Source organism: Falco biarmicus, chromosome 5 (assembly GCF_023638135.1).
Source record: "Falco biarmicus isolate bFalBia1 chromosome 5, bFalBia1.pri, whole genome shotgun sequence".
Taxonomy (NCBI): Eukaryota; Metazoa; Chordata; class Aves; order Falconiformes; family Falconidae; genus Falco; species Falco biarmicus.
The window spans coordinates 17,136,882-17,150,767 of NC_079292.1; the positions used below are offsets into that span (position 1 = coordinate 17,136,882).

General features: G+C 37.0%; 1 protein-coding gene across 1 annotated transcript in view; it reads left to right on the top strand.

Moving 5' to 3' along the window:
- Positions 1-13,886, top strand: part of CCDC146 (coiled-coil domain containing 146) — a 66,766-nt gene that overhangs the window by 16,440 nt on the left and 36,440 nt on the right. Inside the window, 1 exon segment of the mRNA XM_056339692.1 lies at positions 13,466-13,548. Within this exon segment, the coding sequence (XP_056195667.1) occupies positions 13,466-13,548 (83 nt within the window).

The following is a 13,886-nucleotide window of genomic DNA, read 5'->3' on the forward strand; positions in this document are numbered from 1 at the left end:
TTATTGTGCCTTGTATCAGCTTGAAGAGTTAATCATGTACTTTGCATGACTAATCACACCAAGTGGAATACTTCTATTGTAGGTGATGTTTGCCGTGTACTTCTTCATTTTTACTCTCCAGCCACCTTTGCCATTCTCACATGGTGCCTATGCACTTTTAATGTTCAATGTCATTTTCCTTGTGCCCCAAAGCAAGGCTATATGAACGTGTCTGTGCATTCATAGCTGTCAAGAGCAAAATAACTTGCATGAGTAAAGGGTTTTCACACCAGTTCTTGTTTAATTAGTCCCATCTGAACCATTTATTTCCCTAAACACTAACTGAAATTACTCGTAATACAGGTTAAACATTAAACAGACATTAGTCACACACATACACTGTAAGTTCATGATCTCTGGAATATTACTAGCTTTTTCAGAGACCACAGGTTTATATTGATAGCACAGGAGGGAAGCCTGGCAAAAAAACCTACTTGTCTAACCTGCTACAACAGTTCCTTTGGATTCCTGTATAGCACAATGCTCTGGGCACTTTCTTGGGAAATGGGTTTTGAATCTACCTTTCCTATATTCTAAGTGAACATCCCAGAACCTGGCATGGTGCTTTTAGTTATGTGGCAAAACTGTGTATCTCTCCCTTTCAGATCATGCTAGTTCTCCAGCAATGAGGTGAAGGACACCCCCAGCTTGCGTGTAAGATACTGACACCACTTTGGTTTTATTAAAAATGCATCAAAACTGAAGTGTTTGTAACAGATTAAATGTATGATTTTAATTTGTGAGTAAAATTTTAAAATTTTTCATTTGATTAATAGGATCCTAGATTTTTTTTTCTATCAGTCTAAAATCAAGTATTTCCAGAGCATTTTTCTCCTGCATGGCTCCTACTGTCAAACTGAGTAAAGCTATACCAGCCTTTTTTGAAGGGCTTTAGAAATATAATTGAATTCCTAAATGCTTGTTATTTGGGAAGCCCCATTCCCCCCACAGTGGTGTTTGTTCAGTTTGCAGTGAACTCTGCTATCTGCTGTAGGACTTGGACTGGAAATACTATTCTGTATCTGTAAAATCCTTAATAATTGTCCTTGCTTCACATCTTATGAATTGCCTGGAAATGTTTAAATGCATATCAAATGTGTTGTAATTTATATATTGTAATTTATGACTGTTGTGCTGCATTGAAAGCCTAAAATATCATTAGAACTTAATAACTTTAAGAAGGGCAGAAATTTCTAGTGATGCTGAATGTCAAAGAAAAGAAAGTTCGGATAGTAATGTGAGATGTCTGAGCTTTTCAAACATCTTTTTCCTGAGACACTAATTCCTTGATCCATTATATACCTTCATTTACTGATAGTTACTTCCTCCCTTGGATGAGATTTCTATAATCCTGAGGTGCTCTGTTATCCTCCTGATTTTGTTATTAGTCTGATGTTCTGCTGCTAGGCTATCAGCAATCTGTTTGGAGCCTGGAAGTTCCACTTCTCCATCAGGTATCTGTATGCTTCTACCTGGGGAAGCTTTGTAATTGAGGACTGGTCATCTTGTTCTGTCACGGAATGTCCATTCCCAACAATTTGTCATCTTTCTTCTTCCGTCAGGAACTCAAAGTAGTATGCTACAGCCTTTTTTTGTGTGTTTTGTGCCTCTTATTTTCCTTGGGATAAATGAAGCAAACTCTCAAAAATGAGTTTTTCACAAGTCTTTGCCCTTTGAAAGGGCACTGAGCAATCTTAAACTGTAAGATGCTGATTCAGCATAACTAATGGCAGAAATATTGGATCAGATCAAAACAGAGAACTGCAGTTTGTAAACAAAGTTTCTTTCCAGATGGGGCTTTTCTCGATCCCTAGAGTATTCTGTATTATACTTCAAGCTTTAAAGTAGATAAGCGATCACGACATGCAAAAGCCAATCTTTTTCAACTGTGAAAAAGATCTAACTGAATAACAGCTGATAGTCACAAGTGAGAATTTTCTACCAAGGTCTTTTGTTTGGTTAAAGGGCATTTTCTTGTAGCTTTTCATCTCGTTTAGTCTTCATCTTCATTTTAGGAATCTATTTTTCCTTCTATGGATTGAAGAGATATCTTTAATCTCACAGACATACCTTCCTAAAGATAAAGGAAAAAACTGAGAGCTCGTGATATTCTGAAATTCTACTGAAGACTTTAATTCTGTTTCCAGAACTACCCAGTGGTTGCAAGGTTAAAGTAGTAATATATTTTGGTTTAGCAGACTTGTCTGAGGACTGTTTACACAAAGTTTATCAAAAGCAGCATGAGCCATTTCCCATGATTTTTTAGAGCAAGGGTTTTTTTCCTGGCAGATAATGGCATGTAGGTCAAATAGAAAACAACGAAGTTAAAAGTCTGTAGGCAGATATTAATTTACCTAGTGACTATGGCAATTTAAAACATGACAGCTTGCCATCTGTTTGATTTCTGCTTTGTCCTGGGAGTTAACATCTACTGCAGAAGAGTTGTTGCAAAACATCCAGATTTGTGTAAGCAGTTCAAATGATTGATATGAACAAACCTGAAGCACATCTGTGTTCATTCGTACAAATAATTTTGGAGGCGAGGTAGGATGTATCAAAATTCAACAGCTGCAGTAATATTTTTTTTGTTGTTGTTGACTTCAGTGATTCTGTGATACATTTGGTTGAGACGAAAGGTAATTAGATTAATTTTCAGTTTTTCCCACAATGTGGAATATATACCTAAAATTCATACTAGAAACAAATTCTAATTTAGGAGTGTTTTTGATTAATTCAATTGATTTCTTTTTTAATTAAGTAGTCTTTCTTCATGCAAGCAGTCTTTATGTTGTCCACTGGATTGTGTGACTGTCTGTTCAACTTCCTCACGCATCGATGAGAACACGTCAGGACACAGAAAGGCAGGCAGTCCTATTCCATTTGATTTTAATTGTTAATACTCTTATTGAGATACAGATTACATAGGACTAGTAACCGTGTAAATTTCCTATCTGTTTAATTTGGTCTTTGTTTTATTTATGAATTATGGCAACACGTAGAAATGCAACACTGGCATAGAATGTAAATAGTAGATAACGTATTTATATAAGCAATTGTAAATGTAATACATATTACAAAACTCATGATTAAAGAATGTCACTCTTTCTGTTAAGGTGAGGACTATATTTGTAAAGAAATAGATCCTTTAAAGTAAATTCCAATTTATTCTGTTTCTCCAATGACACCTGAAGATCTGCCTGCCCAAAATCTAGAATTTACTGCTGAATATTTCCTTTATCTGTAGCCACGGAAGGCGATGTAGTTGGCTAAGTGTATGGAGAAAAGACCCGGCATACCCTCTTAAGAATGGTGACAAAACAAATACAAAAGCCTCTCCAACTCCAATAAAACCAGTCTTAGGTGGTCTAAGACTGTACCGATTACTCAGTATCCTCCTCCTGAGAGTCGCAGCCACACAGGAGGCAGCAGGAAAGCTGTCTCCTTTCCTGGAATGCCTATCTTACTAGTCTCTTATCCCCCCTCTTCTACTGAGCCATGCAAGACACAATTGGCCAGATGCAGTATTTCCTCACCCACTGTATCCATGCAAGACACAATTGGCCAGATGCAGTATTTCCTCACCCGCTGTATCATCTTGATGGTGGCTGATTTTGGTATTTTCCATGTAGGGATTGCTTTTTCCCATGAACTGGGGACAAAACTACTGTTATGAACCATGCCTTGGGAAAGAATTCATGATATTATTTTTCCTAGTTGTTATTTGTTAGTTTTAGAAGGTTTTTCAGCCGTTTATTTTTCATTAAAGGATGCCTGGCTGATCCATCTGTAATTAGAAAAGTTAAGTTGTAGAAACTCTGTGTAAGGCAATACAGTGCTATATCTACTGTAAGTAGGTTTATTAATGTTTTTCATGTATACCTTTACCCCTACTCCGTTTTGTCTTGTTTATGTAGCATCATCTGAATATAGCCTTTTTAATGTGAAATACTCTGTAGTAATTCAGTATAAATGGTATGTCCATTTCAAAATAAAGTGAGTGCATATTAATAATTTCTCAGGCTCATTATGCCCTCACTCTGTGAAAGAATGATACGCTACATTTAAAAAGTGCATGCTATCTTACTACTCATTACATTTATGGTTTTTGTGGAACAGGAAATAGGGCAAAATAATTTGTGAAGCACTCTGTGAAAAACAAAAAAAAAATCATTTTCTTAAATTATTTAAATTGTTTTAGCTTCCAAATAGAAATTACTTAGGTGATTTTTTTCCCTTGTAAAATAGTACTTTTAAGGGGAAACCGTTTTATATATAGATTTGATTTTATACAAATGTATTTGTTACTTTGTTATAATCTTGCTCATCGTGAACATCAGGATAGAAATGCCTGACTGCATTCATACAACCAATGGCCTCATGACTTCAGATATTGTTGTTTATCACCTAAATGAAAAGTTGAGAAAACTCAGCGACAAATCTTTTTGTACTTGAAAGACTAATAAATAGGCTTTACTGGGGACTTCCCTTACTTATCCTAAAAAAATCTACTGCCTGTCAGCATGTGTGTAGTTACAGATGGGATGGATTACACCTTATTTTTTAACTCTAATGACAGGATTAATTTAGAAATCATACTGCAATTTTCTTTACCTTCTACCATCATAACCTTTCTCTGCAATAATGACTTAAGGCATATAATTCCCTAAATATCTGCAGTATAGCTGTTCCTTTCTGTACTTAACATGTTTCTCAACGTACAAAATGGAATGCAAAATTGCACTGAAATACTGATACATACAATTTATGGTGGAACTAAATATCTACAGTCTTAAATTAGTGATCTTTATCTTCTTGTCTTAAAATACTTTGAAATATGTGCTGAAGCCTGAGATATTGTTGAGTAGAGAAATTCTAGTTAATTTTAGAAGTGTTAGTCTTCTATAAATCTATGAATATTTGCAGCGTGTTGAAGAATAAGTGATGTAGATGATAGAATAAGAAGTGTAGTAATCATATTTACTAGGCATGTATAAATTGTGATGCAACGCTTCATATTAAAAACAGAGTTTAGGTCATCCAAATATCTGATGCTTAGTTGGAGCAAGTTAGTCAGTTTTGGCTCCCTATGTTTTTCAAAGGCAAGTAAGAGCCTCACTGAGGCTGTTTCTTGTTTCATATAACTGCTGGAAAGCAATCTGAAATAATTTAATGAGTTAAAAAATATTATTAAAAAGAATCAGAATCTTATATACACTGGCTTCATTATTGTCCTTTAGTCTGGCATCTCTTCTTATCTTCTTTATGCTTCCTAACATCTAAAGGGAATACATTTCACTCTTCAGCTGCATGGTTTGGAAAAAATATGTGAGATAAAGTAAGGTAGTCAATGGTTAGACTCAGTATACTTCAGGGCAAGTCATTATCTTCTTTTGGGTAAAAAGTAAAGAGAGCTGTTGATAAATCGGCAGAATAAAGAGACTACCTTCTAACTGATGCAATAGTTATTCAGCCACTGCATCCTTACTCAATCATGGCATTTTCGTAGTTTGACAGGGCAGGGCCCTGAGGTAACCTGGTCTAAATTTGAAGCTGTCCCTGCTTTGAGCAGGAGGTTGGACTAAATGGCATCCAGAGGTTCTTTCCAGCCTTAATTTTTCTGACTCAACTCCATTTGTGTATTATATGGAGTTTATTTTTTGCTTTACTATATGTTGTAATAAAAACTGTATAAACAAAGCATTCTGGAAAATGAAGTGCATCCTTCAAGCCCTGTAGCAAAAGTGGTGAAGATGGTAAAAACTGTCCTAGGTATTGTTCAGGGAATCAGATGATTTTGTCACAGAAGTCCTTAAAACCATTAAATTCTCTGGCATGGGGACCAGCAGTTTTTAGAGCAGGTTTATTGTTTGGGGTTTTTTTTAAGATAAACCTGTTGCCACAGAGGTTAAAAATACTACCTCTATAGACTTTTAATTGTTTTTCCTTCATTTTTGCATGCCCCATCTTGAAGTTGCCAGGGCATAATCTTCAGAAGTAATGAGAAGTCATAGAAATTCTCAGAAATTAAGAACAATATGAACTATTATATTTGGCCATTTAAGAAGCCAAGTAGTATGCTACTTTTTAGTTAGCTAACTTTTTTCTTCATTTTATTGTTAGCGTATCTCTATCAGTTCTAGTTGACGGCAGCAGTGATGCTAAGGACCTGGAGCAGATGCTCCTTGTTTTCCACTTCTGTGTAGACAGTTCTGCACTGTTCTGGCACAAGTGCTAGCTCAGTACTGAACTTGCTCTGAGCAATGGCCTGACCTTAAGTCAAGTCTTCAGTTCCCTTAGTGCATTATCGTGGGTCCAAGCTTTTGTCTAAGTAATTTGGAGATACCAGACACAGGCAAACCAAACACCAGCAGATATCCCCAGCTCACCTCATCTAAAGGATGCACTAGATTCTGTGGAGACTGATAGCCAGCAATATGGCTAGAAATGCAACAGTCATAGCATGTTTGTACCTGTTGCTCACCTGCAATGTAGAAATAACCTCTGAAAAGGCAATGGGAGATGGTGTTGCCTTCTCCCCAGACTAAGAAACACCTGAGCTATGTAGTAAGTGTCCAAACACTGAGGACTCAACAAGGATTTTGACAGAGGATAGAAAGCTTTCTATTCAAAGAGGAAAACTTACCCTTTTTCTTACCTGAATGTTTAAATATTATCCAAAAAGGGTAAAAAAGCTCTTCAAAAAAGACAGTACAGAGAGGAAATTCCAAACCTCACATAGCAAACTGGCCAGAAGAGCCATTTGCCAAGTGGCTAATACTGTACTGAAATCCTGAGTGCATACAAACTATAAAATATATTTATTCCTTGATATTTTTCTGTTGTTGCAAAAGAGTTGTTGGATGAGACCTTTCAGATGTTTGAAATAAACAAAATTAATGTAAAATGATGGATATTCTATGTGTTAAAATAACATTAAGTGTAGTCACAGTGTCTTGTTTTAATTGCAAAACCTACAGCTTAGAAGGAAGAGATGGAAAGTGTTATTATTTCATTTGAGCTTAGAATACATTTTAGTTATTTTGCAGTGTCTGCAAAGATAATTAGAAACATGTGTTAGCTCCATCATTTCTCTGAAGTGCAGAGGTTCTAGGGACTGTTGAAATTAAGTGTTTCCTAGGAAGCCTTCAAGTGTTTCACTTTCGTAAGAATTATGAGTAATTTTATGTTAATCAGTACTTTCATAGTGGTGGCTATATTTATCTTCGGTGCTGTTCTTGATGCTTTTTATCAAAAGAGTGCAAGGAATTAGACCAGCATTCAAATTGTATCATCTTTTTAAGTTTAAAATTTGGCTTGGTTTTATCCAGGTTTGGATACTCCCAAAAGAAGCTTGAAGAGCCTTAAAATCAAAAACAGGGAATGTCAAAGTTTTTAGATTTCTTATTTATATCACATTTGAGTTAACAAAAAACTTGTTTTGAAATTCCAGATGAGTTCCTTGGTCTATTGCTTTGAGTTCACTATCAGAAAGGATTGAGTAAGATCTGTTAAAATGGCGAATGCAAAAGCCTGCTGCACTGAATGTAGGAGTGAAGAGGTGCTGATGTAGTTAAGGCCAGGTTTCACTAGTTTTGCTCACATGGAAGAGTACCTCATTTATCAGGTGGGTCCTCTCCCTTCCGTAGTTTTAATTCCCATTCATATTCTGACATCTTCTATTTATTACCAACATCTCATCTATATCTGCCTTCTGGTCTGGGAGAAATTACTGTGGTCCTACATCCAGGGGATAGTGCACCTGAAATTGAGCTGGAAGGCTATAAAAAAATATCTCCCTCAGATTGTGTGTAACCTCTGATTGTGCTTACTTTTTCTTGGAATTTTCTTCAAAAGATTTTGAGGAGAGTTCTTACGGGGAGCTGTTGGTAGCAAGCAAATATGAACTTATTAATGCTATGGGTGTAGAGAAAGTTATGCAGGTGTAAAGAACATCTATTTGAGAGGAAATATTTTCTGTTTTTTTCTCATGGGTTCCTGTATTTAAAACGTTTCTGCCCAGAGCCAGAAAGTCCATCTTTTCTTGCTAGAAAAATATGAAGGATATGCCCTTCCCTTTTCAGCAAAATATTCTTCCACAGTCTTTATCATAGGAGAGAATTATCCAGTACCTTATTTCATGGGAGTTTTCACTGATTAAAGGAAACAAATTTGTTTTAGAATTTGGGTTTGGTTTGGTTTTGTTATGTTTAGTTTTTCTGGTAGAAAAGCCAAACTTCAAATAGTGAAGTAACATGAAAAAATGTAACAAAGTTAGAAAATTACACTCATGTTAATCTGTTAAAGATGAGTGTGAAGTAAAAGAAAGGGTAACTTAATAGGGTAACATAAACATAACAGACATTTTAAATCAAAAGGGAAAGATACAACTAAATCCAGTAATGAGATACATACTTCCATACTGTTTATGTGGTTACATTTATGGGAGTATGGGGAAAATGAAAGGAGAAAGTTGCCAGGCAATCATTCGTTAGCAGCCAAATCTTCATCCAACTTTCCAATAATTCTCCATTTAGATAAGGAAAATTTACTTCAGTTTATCCAGATGATCTATCAATTTGGAGTGTGTTTAAAAATGTTCAGGGTCTCAGTTCATTCTCATGTATAATGAGAAAGAAAAGCAGAGAAAAGCAAAACACGGTTAAGTACAACTGACATGGAAAGGGATTGGAAGACTCAACAGTTTAAGAATATTTACCCGACTATATTCCAAACTCCAGATTTGAGAACACCAGTATAACAAAATTATCTCAGTTCTTTCCAGGGCATTATGGTTAACAGAGGACTGAGAAAAGACATCCTCAGTTGCTATTCACAAGCTCTTTTTTTTCCCCTTACTACTTCATCTTCTCACTCGCTCTTTATCTTTTCAGTGTAGCAACAGAATTTGTTGAACTAAGAACTACCGTTTTACTTACCTCAGCAACGTGAGAGCCTCAAAGCTATGAAGTGAACTATGACTGTGTCTTGAGGGGAAGGGGGAGGAGTGAAATGAAACTTCTTTTTTAAACTTGGGACATTAGTCTCATACACAGCTTTTTTTTTTTTTTTTTTTGCAGAATTGTGGCTAATACAGATCCAACTGACCAGAAAAAAATTATCATATAAATGCATTTAGAAATGTTATGTTTGTATATGTGTATGTATGTTTATATATAGATGCTGTTGACTATTTTGTCATTGTTTTCTTTGAGTGTTCTTGAATGATGACTTTTTTTGAACTAACTTGCAAGCTTACTTCCCTAAAGTTGAAATCTGGAAGCTCTAATATTTGTTACAGTCACTGCTGCCAAAGTGTAGTGTTTTTTGAGTTAACCCAGAACTTATTCAAACATATGTTGTTTAAACTAAAGCATTTTTACAAATAATAAGAGTTAGGAATATTTTCTATTTTTTACACTGAATTTCTGTGTTGCTTCTATTAGGAATTAATCAAATTAATCAGTGTAGTCTTTTGTTACATGTGCAAGATGGGCCATTTTGAGATTTTCTTTCTTTATTTTTTTTCATAATCTTTCCAAGACCCTTGGCATTAGATTTCACAGGAATCTGGGGACTTCAATACTGACCTTTATACAAGACATTAATGCTCTCTGGCAAGCATTTCTTTTCTGAAAGTCTGATGTGTTAGATACCTTGTACAAGATATCTCCTTCTATACAGCCTTCTGTCATGTAAAATGCCTGCAAAACCAAATTTATTCTAGATCAGGTGAAAAGCATCAGGGAAGTGAGTATTCACTTAATCCATTTCAAGTAGATTTTTTAAATTCACTTGTATCGTGCTGCATTTTAAAACATGGTTCTGCTAACTACTGTATATGCCTTTTATAATGGAAATTCTGAACATGGGATAAATTTTATTTAATAGCTGGTAGATGTAATAGGCAAAAACATTTTTACAAAGTTAAGATAATGCGATTGTTGCCCTTAGATTACAGTTTTCCAAATGCTATTTTGATGGCTAAAGAGAGACTTAGTAACTAACATTGTTCTCCATTGTTCTCAGCCGTAAGCTATTTGTCCTTGTAGACAAAAATATATCAAAGTTATGTAAGGAGATGATCTGGAATGGAACATCAGAGGCAGAAACATATCTCCACAGACAGGGAATTGGCAAGGTTTGTGATTACAAGCCAAGAAGGCCAAATGTGCGTGTTTCTGTGCAATGGAATGAAGCGTGAAATACTCTGAGGAGAAACTATACAGGAAAAATTGTTTTAATAGTTACTGTAATTTGCTGTTGAGATAGAGGATGTCTATGGCCACAAGAGGCAGTTTGCTTCAGGAATCTGAATAGCCTGTTCAGAAGATGGAAGGACAATCAATTTCTTGGCTCTAGTTCCATTCTAGATATTAGTAAGAACCAAAGTCATCCCAGCTGAAAAACTGTTTACTTCTCAGCCCACCTGAAGGCAAACACGTCAGACTCTATCCTTTATACTGTCCACTGAGTAGTGGCTCTATAAGAATTTGACCATTACTCATTTTCAGTATCTTTTGCAAAAAGCTGTTACTCATTTTCTGCTGACTGTGCACAGCCATACTTCCAGGTCCAAGTGGGTACCTACTGTCATTCCAGTCCTCTCTCTTATTTTTGTTATCAATAGGCAATGTATTCAGGGACTGGGAGTTTCCTATTCATCATCATGATAGAAATGTGTAAGGAAAACAATTACTAGCCCCATTCTGGGCGTTCAGTGAATTTCTAGGAGCATCCACTGATTAAGCTAAAATAGCTTCTGAGGTTAACTTCATTTACGTGTCACTTGCTATCACCTGTGTGGGAAAGGCAGCGTTGAAAGCAGTATGTGTCTGTATATCAGGGGCATCATCCCTCAGCTGGTTTTATCACTGTGAATAACACAATTTTTCTACAGCAAGCTCATGCTTTTCCTTCCTCCTTCCATATTTCTTCCTTTCACGTGGTTGCCTCTTTCCCTTCTGCCTTCCCAAGCATTTTGGAGAAAACAGTGTGCTGGGCTTTAAATAACAAATCCTGGGATCAGGGTAGCCCAGCAATGACTCTGATGGCTCTCTGAATAAAGCTGTGGTAATGGGAACTATCCGGTGATGATACTTGTCACAGAATTCTCACTCCCTTTGAAATGCTGGTATGCTATCCATACACTCTGTCTTAAGTAGTCCTCAAAGGTATGTGTCTTCACATTGTGTAGGACCAGCCTTATTGGAACAGAGCTTTTAGCTTTGAACCAAACTGAGAAATTAAGTATAAAAGGTGTAAAAAGCTTATGGATATAAAGGAGAAGAAATAACCTCAGGGACAAGTAAGTTTATTTCTGCAGAAATGCTGTCAAACATGGCATAGGTCTTCAGTGGGAAGCTAAGTGGTAAGAAAAACTGGAAGTCACAGATATAGATCAGAGGAGCATGGAGAAAGGACGGTAGTGAGGTACCACCCAAATAGCACAACTATACCTACATATGATGCTAAGAAATAAATGGGTTGAGATATGGCAATATTTTCTTTCTCACAGAAGAACTAGTTAGTATTGTGAACTTCAGTGAACAGTATCTTCAGAACATACAGGATGCCAAAATAAATATTTGAGATCTGCTTATCTTTAATCTCATACAAACAAATGGAAGACAAATCTTTCCTTTTCTCAGGGCCTTAGATAACAAAAATTGTCTTTACTACCATGAAATATTTTGCAGTAGATATTAAAAAAAATACATAAATCAAACAGTTACAAACAAAATGTGTACTTCCTTTCACATATTAACTTGGGTTCTGATTCTTGACTGTAGGACTCATTCTGAATAGTTTCTCCTGGATATTCAAGAAAATGGCATCTGCAGAACAGCCCACATAGGAATCTCTTAAATGGCCAGTAGTTCAGCTTAAAAAAACGCCTTTCCGTGGAAGCCTTGTCAAATATAAGGGTTGAATATGACACTGATAGTACCTGCACAACCAATTTCTTGGCAGGTTCCCATACAAGTTGCAGATTTGGCTGGCTGCTCCAAAAGGCTAGCTATAGACTTTCATAGTCAGATCACCTTACATTTTAAACTTAGGTTTAACCTGATTCTCCTTACCTGTAACCAAAGAAGGTGAAGAAAAGGCTTTCTAAAGAAATATCACACAGCAATAACGTGGCCAGCAGGACCAGGGCAGTGACTGTCCCCCTGCACTGGGCACTGGTGAGGCCGCACCTCGAACACGGGGTTCAGCTTTGGGCCACTCACTTCAGGAGGGACGTTGAGGGGCTGGAGCATGTCCCGAGAGGGGCAACGCAGCTGGTGAAGGGTCTGGGGCACAAGTCTGGTGAGGAGCAGCTGGGGGACCTGGGGCTGTTCAGCCTGGAGAGGAGGGGGCTCAGGGGGGACCTTACTGCTCTCTGCAGCTCCCTGACAGGAGGCTGTAGGCAGGTGGGGGTCGGTCTCTTCTCCCAGATAATCAACAGGACAAGAGGAAATGGCTCAAGTTGCTCCATGGGGGGTTTAGATTGGATGTTAAGAAAAATTTCTTCCCTGAAAGGGTGGTGAAGCATTGGAACAGGCTGCCCAGAAAAGCAGTTGTGTCACCATCCCTGGAGGTATTTAAAAGATGTGGTATAGATGTGGTGCTTAGGGACATGGTTTTAGTGGTGGACTTGGCAGTGCTGGATTAACAGTTGGACCTGATGATCTTAGAGATCTTTTGCAACTTAATTAAGTCTATGATCACAGGAGATACTGTCACATTGCTGCCGTGATATTTCCCAGTGGCAAAATCAGGGTCCTAGTCCAGTTTCCTATTTATATTAAGAGAGACTGGCTCATTGGCCCAAATTACTGCCCTCAAGACACTGAGGAATCACCTAAGAGATGGGTGCACTGCAATCGCACACGTGCAGGTTTCGTAGTACTGAGTGTGTGGAGTGGTTTGATGTTGCTGTTTGCCAAAGGCCTGCCCAGGCCTATAAAGCAATGCATTCTGTGGCCTGGGGGTGACCCAGCTGGAGCCCAGCTCTTCTTTCCTACAACCATAGTGCCTGTGGAGACACTTCAGGCCTCAGTTTCACCTGTGCAGGCCAGCTGGTGTATACCAAAATGGAACCAGTTAAGCGTTGTAGAAAACAGGTGATTTAGAGCCTGAGTTCAAAGTCAAGACAGAAGTATCAAGAAATACTAATACAGGCAGAAAATCAGAAAATAAATTGTGGTGCAGGTAGCACTGTATTTGTGACAGACACATTGTTTGTAACCTTATATTTATGCCTTGAATTATCATGAAATAAGCATTTTTCATCTGTGTATTTGATTTCGCTGTGTATTTGATTTGGTATGTTACCGAAGACTGTATAAACTAAAAGGCTGCCAGTTGTAGTTATAAAAAGTTGCAACAGAATGAAAATATCAGTGCTTAGGAGATTTCATAACTGTCTGTTTCCCTTCCATAGCTATTTTCTGCTGGAAAAATCACTGGCACCAGAGTAGCTGAGCTGAAGGGAAAGTACACCCTGCTGCATAAGACTGTGATAAGGTATAATATTCCTTTTTCAGATATTAAGTAGCCAAAACATTACATATTTAAAGTAATTTTCTGCTCATGGTGATGCCTGATTATCATTCAAGGCTTTCTTACAGCGTTCATTAAAAGGAAGCAAAAAGACAAGGTTGAAAAATAATATTATTTAATAGGAACTTTCAAGGTAATTTGGGATATTTAAATACTTGTTCGAACAACATCTTTGGTTTTAATATAAACATAATAATGGCAATGGAGGGAAGCACAAACTGCAACAGACAATATACAAGTTTAAAATAAATATGTATTTGAAGATCGTGTAGCTAGAATTGTAATATATGGAAAGACTCTGA